At 33.7% G+C, this 21736-nt stretch overlaps 1 protein-coding gene across 7 annotated transcripts in view; it reads right to left on the bottom strand.

Moving 5' to 3' along the window:
- LOC143246318 (protein FAM149B1-like) overlaps nt 1–21183 on the bottom strand; it is a 52123-nt gene extending 30940 nt beyond the window's left edge. For 2 of the 7 annotated variants that reach the window (XM_076492846.1, XM_076492852.1), the window contains exons 1-3: nt 16513–16629; nt 15560–15648; nt 1164–1268 (exon numbers count right to left, since the gene is read on the bottom strand). In XM_076492846.1, coding sequence (XP_076348961.1) covers nt 1164–1268; nt 15560–15648; nt 16513–16560 — 242 coding nt within the window. In that variant the 5' untranslated portion in view covers nt 16561–16629. Of the gene's footprint in view, nt 1–1163; nt 1269–15559; nt 15649–16512; nt 16630–16717; nt 16866–20380; nt 20698–20769 lie in introns of those variants that run through there. The other 5 variants (XM_076492847.1, XM_076492849.1, XM_076492848.1 and 2 more) reach the window with 5 other exon arrangements.
- Nucleotides 21184–21736: the final 553 nt, after the last annotated feature.

The following is a 21736-nucleotide window of genomic DNA, read 5'->3' as shown; positions in this document are numbered from 1 at the left end:
TATTATTATATCTGAGTAGATAGTATGGATTCAGTTAATAAAACACAAATTTTATAGCAATTGTTTTAAAGTCCTTTGCTACAATGGAATATCTATGGATATCCATCTTTCATTACAGATGATTTAATGACTTGTTCAGATTTTTTTCTACATCAAATTGAGAAAAAATATAATTTTCCTGATGGAAAAAGAGACTATCTTGTAAAGAGGTTAGTGAATTCTTAAACATATCTTTTAGTGTTGCTGTTTGAACAAATGTTTCAGACCTTAATGTTTGTTACAGTTAATTCTGCATTAGCTGACACATGGTGCAAAACACTGGCCTGAGAGAATATCATGCAATAAAACAGATTGTATCTGAAAGCTAAAATGTCAAACCAGACTCATTCAGTATTCTTAAGACTTTATATGCATAATTTTCTGAGCTATCCTAATTATTATGAAACAATAATGAGACTAATAATAACATGAAGCCTAAATAAATGTCGAACTCAATTTGTTCTCAGATATTCCAAACGTGACCTCATGTACAACATGATTATTTCAATACCAAACATTAAATAGTAAGTTGTAAAAAAAATCTTAAACTGCTTTGAAGCCTCTGATAAACTTAGATTAAGTACTACAGTATTAATATAAGATTTAATTTTCAAATATTTTGACAAATGAAAATAAAAAAAGTATAAATTTTGTAACTATGCATACATGTATGTAATTATAGGGGAAATATTTATGATGAACAACCAACTACTCACCAAGATATACTAATCCTTCTCTATTTCTGAATGAAATTAACAATAAAAAGATAGTAAGACATAAAAAAAGGTGAGCAGATAGTCTACCCACATGAAAGGTTCAAAACTCAAACACTTACTAATGACTTTTGAGATTAAACATTCAAAACAAATATACCAACTAAATTTAACCATTAGGATGCTACCTGGATATAAATATGTGAAAAAATTTGTCAAATAACATGGAACAATATCAACTTAAACATTTTGAACAAAAAGTTTTTAGTTTTACACAGCATGCAAAATGAAGTTTCTGGAGGTATAGAAAAATGTTACTCTTGTGCAAAGTTTGTTCTCCATTGTTATAGTTACTCATAATATTAGTAATGTTTGTAAGCAGCATTTACAACTCATAAAACATTCGCTTACTTGTTACTATCCTGGTTGCCAGCTTGGTTTGTCGGTTGTTCTATTGGATCATCAGGCAGTTCTGGTAGTGGGTGATTCTGAAGTGCAGTACGTGAAATTCCACGTCTGTGGACAACGTATCAAAATTTACAACTAAATCTTCTCTTTATGTTACTCACATAAAGAGATCAAAACTTCTAACTTGAACACAAATTTAGTTCAAAAACTAAGATTCACTTAAGATCTTACACACCAAAAATTATGCCTTAACTGTTTCAATTAGATATGTTTCTTCTCAAAAAGTAAATGTTAGAATAATTAAACCACCTTGTAAAATGAAGATAACTGATGTTAAAAGTAATATTATTCTGGATTACCAATAAATATTTAAAATAAAATAAAAAGTATGTGATATTACTTTACACACCCTGTGACAACAAAATCTTCCAATTTAGGGATACATTTAAGTAATGCTATTCTCTGACAATTCTTCTTATATTCCATAAAATACAATACATAACTTTTATGGCCAGAATATGTATGAGACCTAGTAGCTTTACCTCCCTAAACAGATACAAAAAAAGGCTGAGCAATTAAAATAAACTAAATACTTATTTAGAGGCCACTTTTATTTTTCAGAACTAAGCATATCCACTTCTAGTTCTAGTAATATATGTAACAATCCACAACACCTGCTTTACAGATGGTAAAAGTACAATCACCAGCCAAAATAAAAATGTGTGTTGAACAACAACATCTACCTTATAACACTATAAGTAGTAGAAATAAATGTCTCGGCAAACACAGATACCAGTTCAGATGTGATGCACAAATCTTTGTGAAAATCTATTTGAACAGTCCCTACTATTTAATGTGAGCTGATAAGATACTTTTTTTTTTAACACATATGGTGCCATCCTCTAAACATTTACACTTAACATGATGTATATTAACCGATATGTCATAATGATCAATGCATAACATTTTTAATTTTAATCAAGACATAGTGAACATTAATCAGTTCAAGTATAATTTTAAACTCCATCTGAACTCAAACCATAACTATTTTTTTTAATATGGAATTCCCACACACTTAATTGCTACAACATCACAAAATCTTTCCTTAACCACTTGGAAAACAGAATACAGTTTAATTATTTGGTAACTGTATAGTATATAATGAATGTAATATCTTTCAAAATTACTTTTGGATTTATGTGAGTAGTACATTAATTTAATACAAGTTTAACACAAACCAAATCAACTACTTATAAATATTACACATCTTTAGAAAACCTCATTCAATTTAAAAATAAGTAAAAACCTAACTTAGTTATTAATAATTTAAAATAACTCTTCTGAATGACACTTGAAAAAATCCAGCAAACTGTAGACTACTGCTTTTATATTTAAATACTGCAAGATATATATAAAATGATTTCAGTACAGCAAACACATACACACATATTGCATTCTTAGTTAAACAGTACTTTAAAAAAAAACTGAATAATTCTTAAATGCTATTTTTGCAAACATACAGTAAAATATTATTTTGAGTTCAGAAAAAAAAATACTACCTTATGGAAAAAAAAATTCTTTATAATATTTGATCTGGTTATTTAACATGTCAAAATAATTAGCAAAATCAGCAATCCTGAAACTGCAGTCAAAACAGGTTGAATACAAAAAACGTAGTGATGAACCATCAGTATTGGTACAAGGTGCCATTACATGCTTATAAATGTATGTTGAGTAGAAAGAAATCCAATTACCTTAAAAATTAAAATATTAGTTTATTAACTACTGCTTAACCACATGTAGTTTTACTCAAACTACAAGACTAATTAATATTTAGTTACCAATCTCACATTTATGGATTCAATTAATTTTATAAACTGCAATGAATTTTAGTTTACACATATTAGTGCCATACTAACAAATGTGAATAAACAAAACAACACTCTTTTACTCTCCACAGCTAACAGGCTAGTAAGTAGTAATACACTTATTTAGGTACTTAAAATTTTAGGAAAAAATGCATTTCAAAATACTCATTATGCTGAAAGAAGCTAATGTATGTAAATATTGTCAAGTTACTTTATATTTCACTTTTAATTTTGAAGTTTGTTTTTCTGCAATATAAATCATGTACAGGAATGAAAATGTAATAATTTGACCAATGTTATACAAAAGGTAAATGACACCAAGACACAATTCAACTGCCACTAACCATCGTTTAGGCAAGAGTAGGATAAGGAATCCCAAGCAAACTACATGTGTGAGAATGTAATGCTGATAAATTCCAGCTCTAAATTCAAACTCAACTGCCAGGAACCTACATCCATGGAGGAATAGAATAAGAGATCCCAATCATTACAACATAAATGTGGGCAATAGGATGATTGGTTCAGCTCTAAATCCAAAACTCATCTGCTGGGGACCAATTTCCATGTGCAGGTAAGATGAGATCTCTCATACAGGAGGATACATCCATGGTCCACCACCCCAGAGGATTTGGAACTGGAAAGTTTTAAGGACTCTCCTCTGGAAAAACAAGGTGAGAAAATGCAGTGGAGAGTCCAGAGAAATGTTCACACTGGAGACAGTTCAGTAGGTGACCACAAAACCCTACTTTGAAAAGCTGACCAAACTCAATTTATTGAGTCTAAAAAATTGCAAGAATGAGCACCAATCCCCTTCTGTTTTACCCATAAAGTCCATGGGTCAATATGGTCTGGAACAGACATATTTATCAACCAAATATATCATGAGGAATAACTTGAGTGATCTTGTGGAACATCGTGTCCCTAGTGTGTGTGACATAAAAAAGTGTGCATTTAGTGGTTATGGAAATTATGAAATTGAGGTTAACATGGCCTTACAGTGTGTATTTTGGTAAAAATTTTAAATGATTGAAGTATAACTGAACAAGCATCACTCACCACAAAGCAGGATGCAGATCAAAACATGGGATAAGTCCCTGAAAATATATATATACATACTGAAAAAAATATGCTCAGTTATAGTTGCACCAAACTCTGAAGAATGGCAACAGGTGGAAGACAAAAATCATATGAGGAAAATAACAGCAACATGCAGATTGTGAGACATGAAAATATGTAAAGTGGTCCACATGACCTCTTAACAAATTACCTTAAAAAAAGAATGCACAGGAGATGTCAGGTAAAATTAAGGTTGACTGGTTGGTTTGGTGTTTTATAGTGTAAAGCAACTATGTTATCTGTGCCAAACATTTGGTAAAAAGTTAGAATTCAAGTAAAATTATTAAAATTCATAAAAGGAAATTAAGGTAAAACAAAGCAAAGTATAATTTTTGAATTAAAAACATAAATAACATTAATTCTAATTTTTACATCTAGTCTACAGCAATAAGAAAAAAACTACAGTAATACAATTATAAAGGACTTTCTGAAGCATAATTGTAATTATCATAACTCACCAGGATGACTAACAGGTAAGTTCAAAAAACAGTGTTAATCACCTGAAGTTGGCCTTTCCAGTCCTGGTTTCGAGTTATTTGACCTTACAGCCATTTTCTAATTTCAAATAAAACTAGATATACTTTGATTCTTAAAAGGAAATCACATTAAAAAAGGTCTATTTTATAAATTAAAAAACTTAAATAGCATTAAAAAGATTAATGGCCATTAAAAATCTAAAAACATTTCTTAAGTGGACAGTGTCACCATCACCAATAACATTGTCTAATATTACGGATAAACCTTTGGACAGAACATGTTTAAAATGGTGCAATCATTGAGAGTCGTAACAGCAGCAAGAGAGTAAAATATGGCTTATTGTGACCTGAGTGTTACACAACACATTGGTGCATCAGTCTCAAATAAAAGAAAACGATGAGTTAAAAAAACTGTGACCAATGCGTAGACTAGTTAGAACAACTTCCTCTTTCTGATCCTTATGGAAGCAAGACGGCCTAAGCACAATAAAGGGTTTTATTTGGAAAAGCTTGTTTTCACGTTGCTCATTCCAAGTCGACTGCCAACTATCATGGAGCCGAGCCTTGAATACAGGACCACAGTCCATGTATAGAACAGGCACAGCAGTGATAGTGTCAGAGCAGAAAGATTTACCTGCAGTATCAGAGAGGTCATTCCCTCGAATACTAGCATGGCCTGGTATCCATAAAAATTGGATAGAAGTAGATGTTAAAGAGAAATGGGCCAGTCGGTTTTGAATATCGGCGAGAACAGAGTGATAAATTAATGTGAAGCAATTTCAGGGCCAGTAAAGTACTAAGCAAGTCAGTATAAATAGTGCAATTTGAGTACTGCTTAGTTTCTATGTGATCCAGAGAAAGAGAAATGGTGTTAAGTTCAGCAGTGAACACAGAAGCTGTAGGGGTATTCTGTGCACAACCATCGAACCACAACAAAGCACAGCAGAACCCACAGAGTCACCTGATTTCAAACAATCTGTATAAATATGAATGGAAGGATGGTTCAAAAGATGTTCAGCAAATAACAGACAGTATTTCCAACTGGGAGTGTCTACTTTTCTCAGATGACTTAAAGATAGGTCATATTTGGAAACTGTAATAAGCCATGGTGGGATGGGTTGACCAGTGGATACAGCAATGTTATTCAAGGACAGACCCAATTCATCCAACTTCACCTGAATATGAAGGCCAAAAAATGCAATGGAAGATCATCTGTTCTGAAAAAGCATGGCCCACCAAGGAAGAAAAACACAACCCCAGATGGGATGCTTTGGTAAGGAATAAAGTTTTGAAGCATACAGTATAGACAGTTGCAAATGGCAGAGGTGCAGAAGAGGTTCATGAAACTGTGTGTATAAGCTCTGAACTGAGGAAGTGCAGAAAGCTCCAGTGAAAAGCCAAAGTCCCTGATGATGAACAGGGTCCAGCATCTTCAAGGCCAAAATCCTGGCAGAGCCATAGACCAGTGATCCATAGTCTAGTTTTGATCAAAAAGAGCATGATATATCTTTAGCACAGAACATTGATCCACCCCCCAAGTGGTGGAAGAGAGGACACAGAGGATGTTCAGTGCTCTTGTACATTTAACCCAAAGTTGCTTGACATGTGGTATAAAAGTCAGCTTACAGTCAAAGATAAGCCCCAATAACTTTGCTTCAGGAAACAGGGAGAGCACAATTTCACAAACACAGAGTTCAGGATCAGGATGAATATCCCATTGGCAGCAAAGTGCATTTAATGGTTTTAAAGAGAGAGAAGTTAAAACTGTTTGTTGTGGTCCACTTCAGTAAACAATTGAGGGCAGTCTGTAGCTGCCACTCAATATACCTCATGTTTGACGACTGATGCGAGATGTAAAAGTCATAAGCATATAGCCCGTTTGCAAAAGTAAGAGGGAGTTGTTCAATGATGGCATTAATCTTTACACTGAAAAGTGTAACACTCAAAACACAGCTCTAATGGAGGAAAATGTCGAACCCATACGGATTTGGAATTGCCTGTCCATTAAAAAAATTTTAATAAATATAGGCAAATGGCCATGTAACCCATATAAATGGAGGTCTCAAAAAATGCCATATCTCCATGTTGTATCATAAACCTTCTCAACATCAAAGAATTTTGATACAAGATGCTGTCCATGGTGGAGCACTGTCATCAGAACCCACACTGAGTGGGCAAGAGGAGGTTGTTTGATTCAAGGAACCAAACAAGATGAACATTAACCATCCCCTCTAAGGTCTTACAGCTTGTCAAAGCAATTGAACAGTAGTTTAAAGGAATCTTGGGATCCTTCTCAGGCTTAGAGAAAGGTAGGACAATAGCCTGGCACCAGGCATCAGGAAAAACATTCTCCTACCAGATCTGATTAAAAACAATCAGAAAAGCGATGCAGTGCAAGAGTGTGGGATACCTACAAAAAGTATCCTCCGTGCCATGTGATAGGCAGGATCCCACCACAGATGAGGATATCGTGGAAAACATGTTGAGATTTCAGGAATACATTGAGAAGCTGCTTGTATAATTCAGTCAGTTACTGCTACCACACAGTTGTCTATTGATGGCTACAGGCAATGGCAGGATCAAGTTCTACGAAAGCAGTGACAAAATGCTAGTTTGCTTGATCCAGCTTCCACTGGCATACACAGGTCAGGTGGCATTGACCATGGCCAGTCTCTCTCAAAATTATAGAAAAATGATCACTGTCTCATGGTTTATTGTCAACCCTCCATGAAAAGTGGGAGAACAGTGAAAGGGAGCAAATTGAGAGATCAACAGCAGAAAAGGACTGACTAAGTGCATAAAAATAAATATAAGAACCAGTACTGAAAAATGAAAGTTTGTGATCAGAGAGCATATGCTTTATGGAGCAACCCCTCCCATCAATATCAGCACTTCCCCAGAGGGGATGGCATCCATTGAAGTTCTCAAGGATTAAAAAGGGAAACAGTAACTGTTCAATGAGAGTATCAAGGACTGATTGATCATTGGTCTCTCCAGGCAACAGGTAGAGAAAACAAACAGTGATGGTACGACCCAAAAAAATACAGATGGATACAGCCTTCAAGTTGAGTGGCAAAAAAGGGTGGGGACACACTGATCAACCAACAGTGCCACCTCTCCATGCACTCATCCATCACGCAGCCTGTCACTTCTGTACAAAGAAAGCTGCTTAAAGATGACTGTATCAGAAGGTTTTAGAAATGTTTCCTGTAAAGAAAAACATACAGGATGGTCAGAAGCAATCAGTGCTTTGATGACATCCAGATCAGAACATAAACCTTGACAGTTTCATTGTATCAAGATGGCCATTTCTTTTATGTGTAGGTTAATTGAGTAGAGAGCCCTTCTTTTTATAACCAAGTCTTTTTTCTTTGTTGTCTTTATTCGAGGGAGGTCTGTTGACCTCCATGGATCATGCCCTGGGTCTATTCAGCAAGTCTTTGTTGTTGGAAGGAGATTCCAGTGACTGAGGATGTGAATGAATGATTGTTTTGCATCTTGGGGTGGGAGAAGAAGATGTACCCAAGGAAATGCCCATACTCAGAACCAAAGGAAGTGGATCTTGGGATTTGGTGGAATATATGTTAGGGACAGAGATGGGTGTTGAAATGGATTCATCAACTTTTTAACCATGGAGGTCAAAAGACTTTTCATTTGATTTGAGAACAATTCTTTTGGAGGTACAGAGATATCCATCTGCACTCCCACTGTAGTAGTGGAATGAAGTGCAGCAGCATATGACCAAGACGAGGTGGTGGACAGCAACTTTCGAGCCTTAGGGTAAGTAATGTTTTGAATAGTCTTCAAACATTGCACCTCATTTTCTTCCATTTAGAGCAAGAATGAAAGTAGGATGGTGAGCCATTGCAATTGACACAATGAGGGTCTGTTTCACACTCACAGGCATAGTGGTCCTTGCCACTACAAGGAGCACACATCAAGGAACCACGACATGATGTCTTCGAGTGATTGAACCGCTGACACTGGAAATATCTGAGAGGGTTTGGAATGTATGGTCATACTTTGCACTTAAGATAACCTGCCTTGATGGTGGCACTGGATGCAGTGATGTAAATGTCAGAAAGCGGACATTGGTTGGCATCATAATTCCATCTTTGAAAGTGAAGATACATCTCACTGCAGAAACTCATTCGATGGAGAAACCAGCAAGAATCTCTTACTCAGAATGTTCTTCAAACCCCTCTCAACAATAACTCCTCATGACAAATTCAAAGTAGCATGAGGCATAATCTCAACAGGTGTATCCTCAATCACTTTTGAATGCAAGAAGAGTTCACTGTGTTGAGATGTGGATGTTTCCACTAATATGTCACCAGAGTACCTTCTGAATGAAAAAGGGAAATACCTGTCCTAAATATTTGTCTGAAAGAGAATGTAGTGTAAGAAAATGAGGTACAGGTGTTACAGATGCTGATGATTGCTGCTCAGAATCTTCAAGACGTGGTCGTTTACCTATGGGCTCTTTTTTCACTATTTTATTGAAATTTTTATTTGAAGGATCCATAATAAGAAAAAACAATATTTCAATGCCCACTTACCCCACCCACCATGAAGTGTTTCGTGAGCACTATACCCAAACACCAGCATCAGATACAATGTCCACAACACCTGTTGAGAACATCCAACATTGGTACTTGGTTGACCCTAGTCCTAGTGGACCAGTCAATTAACCCTAGGGGGTCACCCCAAGATCGCCCATCTGCAGGAATTCAAAGCCAAAGTGGTGTGTTAGGGTTGGACCCATCAACCACCAGGATCCTCTCTTCCCTTCAAGGGTCACCATGCACAGCTAGCATGTGGGTGGATGTTTAGATCCCAGAGGAAATAAACTGAAAGAAAAGAAAAGGTCCCCTCACCATGAACAGGAATCCACACCAAGTAAAAAAAAAAAAAAGATGCCTAAAAGGATGGGAAAATACCCAGAATAACTGATTGGTAAAAAAAGACAATGATAAATAAGCCAATTGAATTAAAAGCCACACCCAACTGGCAATGGTAGAAGGAAATAGATTGTAAATAACCAACAACTCACAAGAGATAAACAGGCAGGAACAGTTATGTTGGAAAGAAGATGAGTGGGAGATGTAACAACAAAGAGCACAAGCTGAACATACAAGATCATCCAAAGGGAAGGAAGGAAAATCAATGAGGAGGAGGAATTACTCTCTTTGACTTCTGAAGTCTTGGGAAGGAAATATTAATCCAGGTAAAGGAGAAGATAAGAGAAATAGAACCAAGTGAAAGAAATCTGACCAACAATCTCTACAGTCCAAAAAAAAAAAAAAGAGAAAATATGCCTTAAGGAAAAAATCAAATATGGAACAAAAAGACAAAGGTTTAAACAGAGGAAATGCAAAACAATGAAATACGATATTAACATAATAATATAGAAGGAACGTAACAAAAGTCATAAGGTATAGTAGGCAAAAAAATTTGTAGTATTGGAAAAATAAAATGATGTTGTAGAAGGGCAGCCAATAACCTGCAACCAAGGAGTCTAGAAAACTCTAAACAAATAACCAAATAAGGAAGTTTGTAATAAGAGGAACAGTGGGAAAACAAAGTGAGAACCTATGACCCAAAAACCAAAGGCAGAAAATATTCCACTTGTGTTGGTAAACCACTATGGTAAAAGGTCAAACGAAATATTGCCAACAAAGAAGCTACTTAACATGATAAATTGGATGTCCTTCCCAAGGAATGGATAAAACCAGATGTGAATATGAGAGGTAGGAATGGTGGTTTGAACTATTTTGAACCAAAGTTGCTTTAGAAGGGATGGAGTTCAAGAAAGAAGCAATGGTAAAGGAGATTAGATCTGGAGCAGCTATGGAAACCAAAGCTGGGCTAGCCAGTGAGGAGCAATCAGAAGGACCTGACACAAAGACTATTAGATGACAGAAATTATTCCATAAAGGAGTCAGATAGGAGGATACACATAAAGAAATTTCGCTATCCAATCCTAACTAAATCCATCTACAGCCAGAAAAACTGGATGAAGCACCAAAAACCAAAACAGAGGTATCTTGGTATTAAGAATAGTAGTAAATGCATCCAAGTGCAAGCACCAACCTAAATGCATAGCCACTGAAAGACTGGAGGATATAAAGACCATTCAGTCAGATACATTTTGTCTGGCAAAAAAAACAATTCATGAAAAGGGTAAAAGCACCCAGAAAATGACAAACAATTAAGTGAATATTGGATGTGAAGGACCAAAGAAAAGAGATCCAATGCTCAAAAATAAATGGAATAAGAGCTGCTACCTCCCTTGTGGTTGATATACACCAGTGGTGCACAAACTTTTTGAGTCAGGAGCCACAAACAGACTTCTTGTAACTGTTGGGAACCACAAAAAAGTGAAGATTAAAATCGTCCCACACTTGTTTCACACAAGATGGACATCACATTTAGGAACACACAAATAATGATTACATCAAAGAGTTTGCAAATTATTCTGAGAAATGTTATGATACGTCAACTGTCACAAAGTGAGTGCGATGGATGGTGCTGCATGTCATCTACGAGCTTAGAAATGTCCGGCTTGATGTTTGATGTTGAAAGACGCAAGACTGCTTCCAAATGATCATCAGTCAGCTGATTGCGAGTGTTGTTTTTGTTCAGTTTCATATGCGAGAAAGCCTGTTTGCAGCAGTACGTGCTGCCAAACATGCTGGTGTGGACAAGTGCGTTCTCTTTCAGATTAGCAAATGTATCGGGCAATGTTTTGTAGAAGTCAAGCAAACTGTTTTCTCAGTAAATAGCACCCAGTTCATCAGATGCCTGGAGATTAGTAAGTTTGAGCTGATATTCTACTGACAGGTCATCCACTGACACACTGAACAGATCAGCAAAAAGTTTCATCAACAATCTGCATTGGTCAAAGTCATGAAACTGTGAGTTGAGGGTTTGAATCAAGGTATCTAGATTCCCAACATAAACTTGTGTGTGAATGTCCTGATTCTTCTGCAGCTGTGACTGAAAAGTGAGAAAGTATAAGAAGTTGCCTGATGCTGCTTGCTGCCGGAACAACTGCAACTTTGTCCTGAAAGCTGAGACGTGATTTGCAAGCTGACAGACAAGCTGATTTTTGCCTTGCAACTTCAAATTCAGATCATTCAAGTGTTGTGTCATGTCGACCAGAAAGTTCAAATCACCTTGCCATGCTGGATCAGTCGTGAAAATCACTTCTGTGTCTTTGTTCTTGCTTCTGAGGAATCTATCACCTCACCAATCAACTCCCAGAATCTTCTCAGCATCTTCCCTCAACTCAGCCAGCGTACTTCACATTGATACACAAAGTCAGCATAGTCTGAATCAATTTCTACAAGAAGACTTCTAAACTGATGGTGATTGAGCCCTTGTGATTTCATGAAATTAATGGTTTTCGTCACTAATGCCATCAGTGCCTAAAAACCAAGTTCTTTACTGCACGGGTTTTGTTGGTGAATAATACAGTGTAACTTCACCAACTGTCTGTTCTGTTTTCCTCAATGTTTCATCAACAGTGCTACCAGCCCGATACTTTTCCAGTCATGGCTGGTGCTCCATCAGTTGTCACACTTACCAGTTTCGTAAAATCCAATTAAACACGACTACACAGTCATACTGTCTTCTCGAATAGAGCAGTTGTCTGACCCTTCATGGAACCCATGCCTATTAGTTCCTCTGTGATATCAAACAATGACGACACACCACGAACAAAAACTAGTAGCTGTGCTGTTGAACTGATGTCAGTCGACTCGTCTGCTACCAAAGAGAAGTAGACAAAGTTTGCTGCTTTATTTGTAAGCTGCCTTGAGAAGTTTGAAATTCTTCGTTGAACTGTCATACGATTCAAAGCCACCGTCTGTAGCTTGCAAACTGCTTCTGGACACAACTTTTCCGACACAGTAATCGTACATTGATTGACAAAATCACCATCTGTTCACCATCAGTGAACGGTTGACCAGATTTCACTATCATCAACGAAATATTGTAACTGACCTCACATGCTGCACCTAAGTCTGCTGACTGCTTTGAGAAAACGTTCTGCTGATGATTCAGTGACCGCCACAGAGATTCAATTCGAGCTGTTCGTTCATCACCGACAACGTTGTATAAATCTTTATGCTTCGACTCATAATGACGCTTTATATTGGATACCTTCACCACTGCAACTGTCAAAATATACAGCAGACAAATCACGTTCTTCTGTTGTTGAACAAAACAGTATTGCACAATCCACTCATCATGAAACTGCCGGTAACCGTCGTCAACTTTTCTTTTACGATTAGCTGCCATTTTTGTTATGAAATAATATCAAAATAGAGCTCATAATAAATCTCGAAGAACAATTGGAATGCGTGAGATTTTGTAACTACGGAAATATTACGTCATTGCGCCAATGATTAAATGCCTATGCATTAACGAGATTTGCTTATTAAATTTTCTTTATTGCTCGACACAAATATGGAACCATCCAGTAACTAATCTAATGCATATTCTTCTATAACGCTTAATCTTCGCACAGACGCGAACTCTAAGCATGCAAACTCTCTATGTTTGACTTTCCCGTTTGACATCGTGGGCCACTCAGCAACTCGTCTCGGGCCAGACTTTGTGCACCAGTGATATACGCAATCAGTTTAGAATGGTCTGTATTGATCATAACCAGAGAACAACTGATAAGATAAAGAAAATTATATAAAGCTGGTTTGAAGCTCATGTAGGGCAAGACATGCCAGTGCTCTCACATAACTGAGATACAATATTCTCAGCATGAACCTTAATATCAGGGGAAATGGTGGAAACACAAAATACTGAGAGGAAAAAGTATAAGCATCATGTAACAAGGAAGGTACAGGATTATACTAAGCTAGAAATAGGGATGAAACGAAATATACCTGGAAAATCATGTTCCAAAAAAAAAAAACCTGTATTAGGCCTAATGGAACCCATATTCCTTGGATAGATGCAGCAAATTCAAATGGAGGAAAATTGCTTCATCATCCCAAACAAATCTGGCTTGTTTAGGAAGAAGTTTGGCAAAATCAGAAGAAGGTTGGCTCAAATAACAATTATTATCTCAAACAATAATTGCTAATGATACCAAAATAAATTTCCCTCACCAGAAACCTGAGTAAATATGTTGGCAGAAGATATAACCTTCAACGTGGCAACTTGCACTTCAGTATTCATAATGCAAATGTTAGTACAGAAAGAAAAACACAGGAAAATGACTAAGTTCCATAACTGGGTATAAAATCCAATAATACCACAATTGAATGAGGTACAGATGTAAACACTTTTATAGTAGGTGGGAGCATCAACACTTGTGACAAAAAAAATTTAAGAATATAAAGGGCAACACAAGTCAAGAAAAACTATGATGTGAGAAAGAAGTAAGGTACCATATAAGAATATTAAAAATGTAAAACAAAAATGAAGTATTTTTATACTTATGAAAATATAGCTTCAACCAGAATCAGTGAAAGTTTCAAAAATTCACAGACAAAGCCTTAGTAAAAATACTTTATTAAAACATGATTTTTTTTAGTGCTTGTGTGCAACAGAACTATAACTTGACTAAAAGCTTGCTAAATTTCATAAAAATACACATAGTATATTCAGTTATTTCAGGGTTAGATGGGGATTATAAGATTGGCAAATCGAGTAACTAACATGCATTTGTTTAAATAAAGTTTTTCTTGTTTGAAAATACCCAGCATACATTCTCATAATGTAGGGAACAAATTTCCTTGCTCAACACATACACTCCTAACGTGAGAAATTTTCTCATTTATATATGGTTCACAATTTATCAGTTTTACATTGTAGAATGAGGGTAATGAAATATTTTCCACTTCAAAAATAAAGATAAAATACAAAAGTGAATTTGTTATGTGCAACTGAAATAAATGGTTGAATCTCTGTAAACTCAGCTTTAATTTATATAATTAATAATGTGCATATAAATACTTTAGAAACTAGCAACTTTGGATTCAATCTGATGTTAAGTTCATAGATCAAATTTTGGCTTCTGATGTCTTAGGATTATTTGAGCTACAAACCTGTTGAGCTCTTTCAACACAAAATTTCATTTTTCTCATCAATCTCATGAAAATGGAACAAACTTCATGAAACTGTTGACATTACTTAAGACAAGTTGCATTTACTAACATATAATTCATAACTTACACATTCAAAATATCTTCTGAAGAAGCACACATAGGTATCTAGAGACAAAACTTGTAATGGTTGATTGTTTTCGAAACATCAATATTTACAACTATTATGCTCAACCAGTATAAATACCAGTTACATTACTAATTTAAAAAATGGAATTTGATATACAGTCATAGAAAATATACACAACACCTACAGTTAAAAACAAAAGATAAATCTCAATTACTATATAACAATTATGGATACATCCAAAACAAGTAATCAATTAATTTAACAGAAACTAAGATTTTAAAAATTACATTAATTACAATCCAACATATATGCACAATAAAGTATATAACAATACAATAGTGTAAAAAAAACACATTATAGCTATACAATAATAAATTGGCAAACAAAAGGTTAAAAGTACAAAGAAAATTAATTTATGTAAAGAATGTACTACTTACTTCAACAGAAAATTTTTCTTTTTCAATTGAAACATGAAGTATTTCTCTGTATGAAATAATTTTTACTATTCTTATAAATTTTTGTCTCAATTTAATATTCCAACATTTTCTTTGTGTGTGTGTGTGTGTGTGTAATGGACTTCAAAACCAAAGAAAATGGTCAATTTGCCTAATGCATATAACACAGACAAATGTAGTACTGTGAACACTTAATTGTACACATTTTTATTTCAAAATTTTAGGACAGCAATGCCACAGAACTGCATCAGCATACATGTATAATAATACACAAAAAAACTCACATTTCCAGCACACTTCTCTTAGAAATATGACCCGTCATGATGGATTCATCTTTATATTTGTGCACATCTATTATATCGGTACATATACCCTAAAAAAACAAAATTTATAAAGGTCAGCACCAAACACTTAAGCATTCAAACTATATGATGTACAGTATTACCTTTGAAAAGAAAACTACATAAAAACAAAGCATACAAAAAAACCTGAAAATTTATCCATTTTGTAGGCTTATACAATTTCCTACTTTTAATGATACTAAATTTTAATCACATCATGGCTATAGTACAAGTTACACAAGTCAAAAAACTATCTTTAGAACAGAAGTTTCCTTGCTAATTGCTAAATTACATGGATTATACAGTTCCTTTATTAGTTTATTCACACCACCCCCAGTAAATTCAAAACCTTTAAAACAAAGTGTTCATATCTTTAGAAATAAAAAAGTCTTTATCTTTTGAAAAACCAGGAATAAAATAAAAACTCTGATAGAGTAAGAGTGTAATTGTTAGGATCTATTGCTTTCCTCAATAAAGCTGCAGCTCCCACATTATTCCAAAATAATTTACAATGTGCAATAAAAAGGAAGAGAAAGAAGTCATTAGGCACATCAAAATCAGAGCTCATCTACAAAAATTTGAAGTTGACATGTAGTATGGGCAACAGTTTGAATGTTTTGATTAAACCTTAAAATTCCAAGTAACTGATTCAATGGAAAGAATTCAAACATAGAAGTTATAAATGTAGTTCTAAAGTAGAAGTCTTGGATTAGATGTTTTATGTTTTGGTATTTTATTCTCTAAGTTTGTAGTTTTATATTTCTTTTGTTTTAAGGAACTGTCATTCTTATTACTTTACATAAAATAAGATAGTGATTTTTTTAACTTTGTGGCTATAAAACAGTAACTAAACTTTTGTCATTTATTAATAATAACAAGATAAAACATTTTTATACCTGCTGATATAAGTTGTTTTTATTTTTTATACTGTCTAGTTCCGTCATTGTTTTTTTTTTGTTTCATACCTGTTAATTACAAAAAGGTGCAATACAATGATCAATATTAAAAAACAGTTAGTGGGGTGTGATAAAAAAATGTAAAGAACAAGTTATTTTTTGAAACTATCATTTAAGATGGAATTTCTAAAGAACTCAGACTTACTTGATGGAGTTTATAAATCTTGTTTTTAAGTTGTTTGAAATAAAGTTAAAACTTTGCTCTGGAAAAAGGTGCAGGTTCAAAGAATAAAACATAAGATAAGGAACTTTTTTGAAGCAAGGAAATAATCAGAGTATTATGATTTCTAGACCTGTTAAGAAAAAAGGGAATAAAATTAATTACTTTAATAAAGTGTTCCAAATAATACAATCCACTAGCAACTGATGCGATTGAGTAAGGAAAAAAAAAAAAAAAGTACATAGTAGGTGATTCTTTAATTAAATATGAATGTACTGAAGCTTTTGTCAAGTAACTAAAGAACTGAGACTAAACTTTGCTTAACACATGCTCAAGTTCAGACTGTCATACAGAAGCTGTACAGAAGTTAAAGAAGATTCCCTGTACAGCATACTGGGGATAGTTGTACATGCAGTGGTTACTCATTCAAAATGCATGCTTCAACTTGCATCACAATATTTTAAGAATTTGTTTCCTACAAATTTTAAACAAATATAACTTGCAAGTTAATTACCTTTAAAAGAAAATGCTCAACCTTGCTTTTCATTTACTGTTTGATTTTGTGGATAACTTCTCTTATAAAAATGTTACAATTCCCTTCAGAAAATGAAAATCACTCTCTTGAATAGTTTTTTTCAGGTAGGTATGTGGACAATGTATCAACAGATTTGGGAAAAAATGGAAAATGTGTCACCCAAATTTTTTTGATATAATCTACCTTTTTATTTTTTATTACTTTTTTTGAAGACATTTTAAAAGTTTGTTTGTTTCAAAGTAACAACCTAATTATGTAGATAATTTGGTAATTACAACTTGTATTTTTCAAAATAAGAATTTACACACTGTTGAAAAAAATTTGGTGCTTTGTTGCAAAAAATTGGCATTTCATTAGAAAGAAGTGATTCTATTTCAATAAAACAATTGTCAAACACATTTTTCAGTCTAATACAAGTGACTTAAAATTTTCAAACAATTATTGGAAAATACAAAAGGCATTCTTATACACAAAAAATATGACAATTCAATTCGCGTTAAGAAAAACTTGGAGCAAATGCCCACAATTGAAACATCGTTCAAAAAACTTATTGAATATTTATAAATAGCAAAGAAATTTGGGTGATTGACTTCAGATGATTACTGCATTCAAGTCTTATAATATTTCACAAAGTATGCATCTTATGCTTTTTCAAAGTAACACAACATTTTGCAAAACTCTATACCTATGAATTGGAATGCAGCATCAAAAGTTAGTTTTAAAGCTAGAGTCAGTAATCATGAAGGTGAAACATTGTCCTGGACCTGTTGGATACATTTAATTTGGATTACTACTAAAAATGACTTTGACTATCTGTCTGTGAATAAAAAAAAAAAAAAAATAAACCAAAACGTAAAATCTGAGCTGACACAAGTTTCATTTGTGGTGATAAAATATAAACGATACATGTCAAACTGTCTTAAATATATATTTATATGTTATGTCAGTAGGTATGAAAACATTTACCTTGCTTCTTCTTATTTACATTAATGATATGATAATGGCATTATCGTTAAATGAGTATATTCTCTAAATATCATTAAACCTTTGGGTATTCCTACCTGTATTGAGGATGCAAACAGTTGAAATACTATAGGATGACTTAGTTCTAAGGATGCTCAATTAGTTAGTTGGTCATTTGTTAAATTACCTTCATTATTATTCACACCAAGTGTGACACAATGCATACAATTTATTATAATTTAGATAACTTTTATTATAAATCACCAGTTTCACTTTCTATGTTACATTATATTTTGATCTTATCTAAAAAGCATTTGCATTCTCAGAAAATGTTTCATGGTTGGGCTCCTAGAATAATTCTAGGAATAAAGGATTATCTTACAGGATACATTCTCTTATTTTCACTTGATAAAAGGGTAATAAATGATCTCACCGATATTCACAAGGTTATCTGGAAGACCAATAAGACAAAGAACTCTGATTTCTTTGTGTTATGTGCTAAAGACAACACCATGGAAGAATATAAAGTTAAGTTATAGAAAAAGCAGTCTAGGCTACAGTTATGATGGTGTTAAATTTCTAACAGGGCTAATGGCTTGTGAAATGAATTGCCATTAGAAACTTTAGAACAGCTTGATAAGAGAATCAATACTTTTCCTGAAAAAGCAAATGATGTGTTTAATGTTTGTTTTCCTGAAGGAAGTGTGTGCATGAAAACACTTGAAGGGCCAAACTGTCCCTTACTGACTTTAAATCATGTTATACTTCACAGCCAATATGTAAATGATGAGACCTTGAAAACACATTTTATGGTTAATTTTACTATAATTCAGGAGCCTAAAATTTTACATCTAAATTTACTGAGAAATTATTTTTAAAAATTAATTTTTAATGAACGTGAGAAACTCTCACAGATTTATTTTGTCTTGTATGATTAAACTCACTAAAGAAATATGAAACTAGCCAATCAAAACCATGTACAATTAAATTCCTGAGTAACTTATCTATTGTAACATAACATTTTGAAACAATATAAAACCTACTGGTCCATCTAAGCTGTTCCACACAATAAATTAAATCAACTTTAAAAAACCCTTAAAGCCAACTCTTATAATTCATATTCTTATAAAGCTTTTTCTTTAACATGTTTAAATTTACTGCCTCTGTAACATCCAAAGGCAATCCATTCCAAAGGACAACCACTCTTGTAGTATTATGATCTCAATCTGTGGTCTGCTAACCTCTAGTTGTCTGTCAGTATTCTAAAAGATGTCCAAAATCGTAAAACCTGAGTTTCCATATAATATGAAAAAGTGATTATAAAGTATGTAATAAATGAAATGTTTTGTGAAAACATCATTAACTTGCATATTTATGTTAATTCTACTTTTATAAACAATAGTATCAACTTCCACAGGTGCACTTAAGCATTAAAGTCCACAAGACTGTTTTTCATCAAAGGTATCCATGATGTAAAAAATAATAATTCAAATTCACTTATTTAGGGCATATGCAAGTACTAAAAGCAAAAATTTCATTGTATTCTGCATTTTCAAACAGCCTGGAAAGAGGAAGGCTCGTCTTTAATGTTAAACTCTTTTAAACTGAAAGTTTGAAACATGTAAATACTAGTTTTCAGACTTTAATTCATGAGAGAAGATAGATGAGTCATTCATTAATTTAATTGATGCTATGAATAAAACCACACAACACACTTTCTTAAACTGTTAAAGTTTGGAAAATTGCACGTACAATGATATGCCAATTATGTGGGAAATGTTTCAGTGAAATACAATATAATGCCAGTAATAATAATTTAGTATTCTCAATGTAGTTAAGAATGGTTTTACCAACTTTTTAGGGTTTACAGCGTTAAACTATTTAATATTTCTACAAGTACTATACACATTCTCTGTCATCAAAACTGCCAAACAAAAGTTTGAAGTGATTCATTAAACAAGCGCTACTAATATTAATAGTAACAACTTAAAAGTAATAACAGTGCCCTTACTAACACAGTAACTTGAACTTTAATACTGACAATAATGCAAGCTGTAAGTTAATTCGTACTCCAAATATTATAAATGTAGCTTGTATACAAGAAGTAACAACAATACTATAACTATTGCAATTAGTAACATTATACATGCCTTAATAACTCAGTACTACCACATAATAGATTTACGTTACACATCCGTTGCCATTCGCGTTGCACTATAATCTACAGTAGCTGTTTCTTTAAAAATTTGATGTCTATGTTAAGATTATTCTGTATGCAGTATTTTCACTCCCCTAACTTTTAATTAAAGTAGCTAAACTGCCCTTATCGTAAATATTAACATTAATGTATCACTTACGCTATCAAAGCGTCATTTCTAGTTCGTTACTTTATACTTAATATCCAGTAAAATTTCCAACCAAATTGATACTAAGAGTAAATATTTTATTTTCCGCATTGATTTACGAGAGTACAAACTATTAATAAATTTTAAATAAATTATAAAAAAAGAAACGAACGCTATAGTACAGCTTACGTTACCTGAATCATTTATACTATTAATTACTGTTATTTTCACCAGCGAAAATTTATTTGAATGAACAACGACCAAGTTTTATTTGATGCGAAGTTGTTATTAAGCAAAAAGTTTCACAAAGGGCTATCTGTGCTGTGCGCACCATGGGCATCGAAACCAAGATTTTAGCGGTATAAGTCTGCAGACATACCGCTGTACCACTGGGAAGCTTTCTGCGAAAAAGCGTATCTGTTGTGATTTTATGAGCTTAATATTTCCATTGTGTTTGAATACTATATGCATAATTCCATATCTCGGGCCCCCGATAACTAAGACAAAATGGGGGAAGAATATGTTAGCGGGCTCTTTTCGTAATATTATACATCAAATGAAAGCAAATAGGGGCCAATTCAGTCTTAATTCATCGTTAAATCTGACCCCTAGTGGCACAGCGGGATATCTCAGACTTGCAACGCTAAAATCCTGATTTCGATCCCCCTAGTGGGGAGGCAAAGATAGCCCATTATATAGCTTTGTGCTTAATTTAAAACAAACAAATCAGTCCCTGCAAGTCTGAAGACTACTTTTATTGCTAAAAATCAGGTTTCGATACTTACGGTTTACAGAGTATAGATATATCGCCCATTGTATACATTTATATTCAACAACATCAAGAAAAAAAAACTATATCTCGATATAATAAGCCTCTGGTGGCTATACAGTAAGTCTAAGGGCTTGTAACGTTAAAAAATCTGAGTTCAATACCTGCGATGGAAACAGCACAGATAGCTGTTTGTGTAGCTTTGCGTATAACAACAAATAAATGATACAGAAATTTACTGAGAAATATATATGTAACCATGTTCGTGATCTATTTAACGAAGTGTAGAACACTGAGTAGAAAAGGAAGCAAAATGGTATGGCTTGAGTTTGTTTATATTTAAAAACTATTTCACTTTGTATAAAACTAAGAAAATAATTTGTTTTTATTAG

Source organism: Tachypleus tridentatus, chromosome 3 (assembly GCF_004210375.1).
Source record: "Tachypleus tridentatus isolate NWPU-2018 chromosome 3, ASM421037v1, whole genome shotgun sequence".
Lineage (NCBI taxonomy): Eukaryota > Metazoa > Arthropoda > Merostomata > Xiphosura > Limulidae > Tachypleus > Tachypleus tridentatus.
The sequence above is the reverse complement of the archived record's forward strand: the minus strand, read 5'-3'. Positions and strand labels throughout refer to the sequence as shown.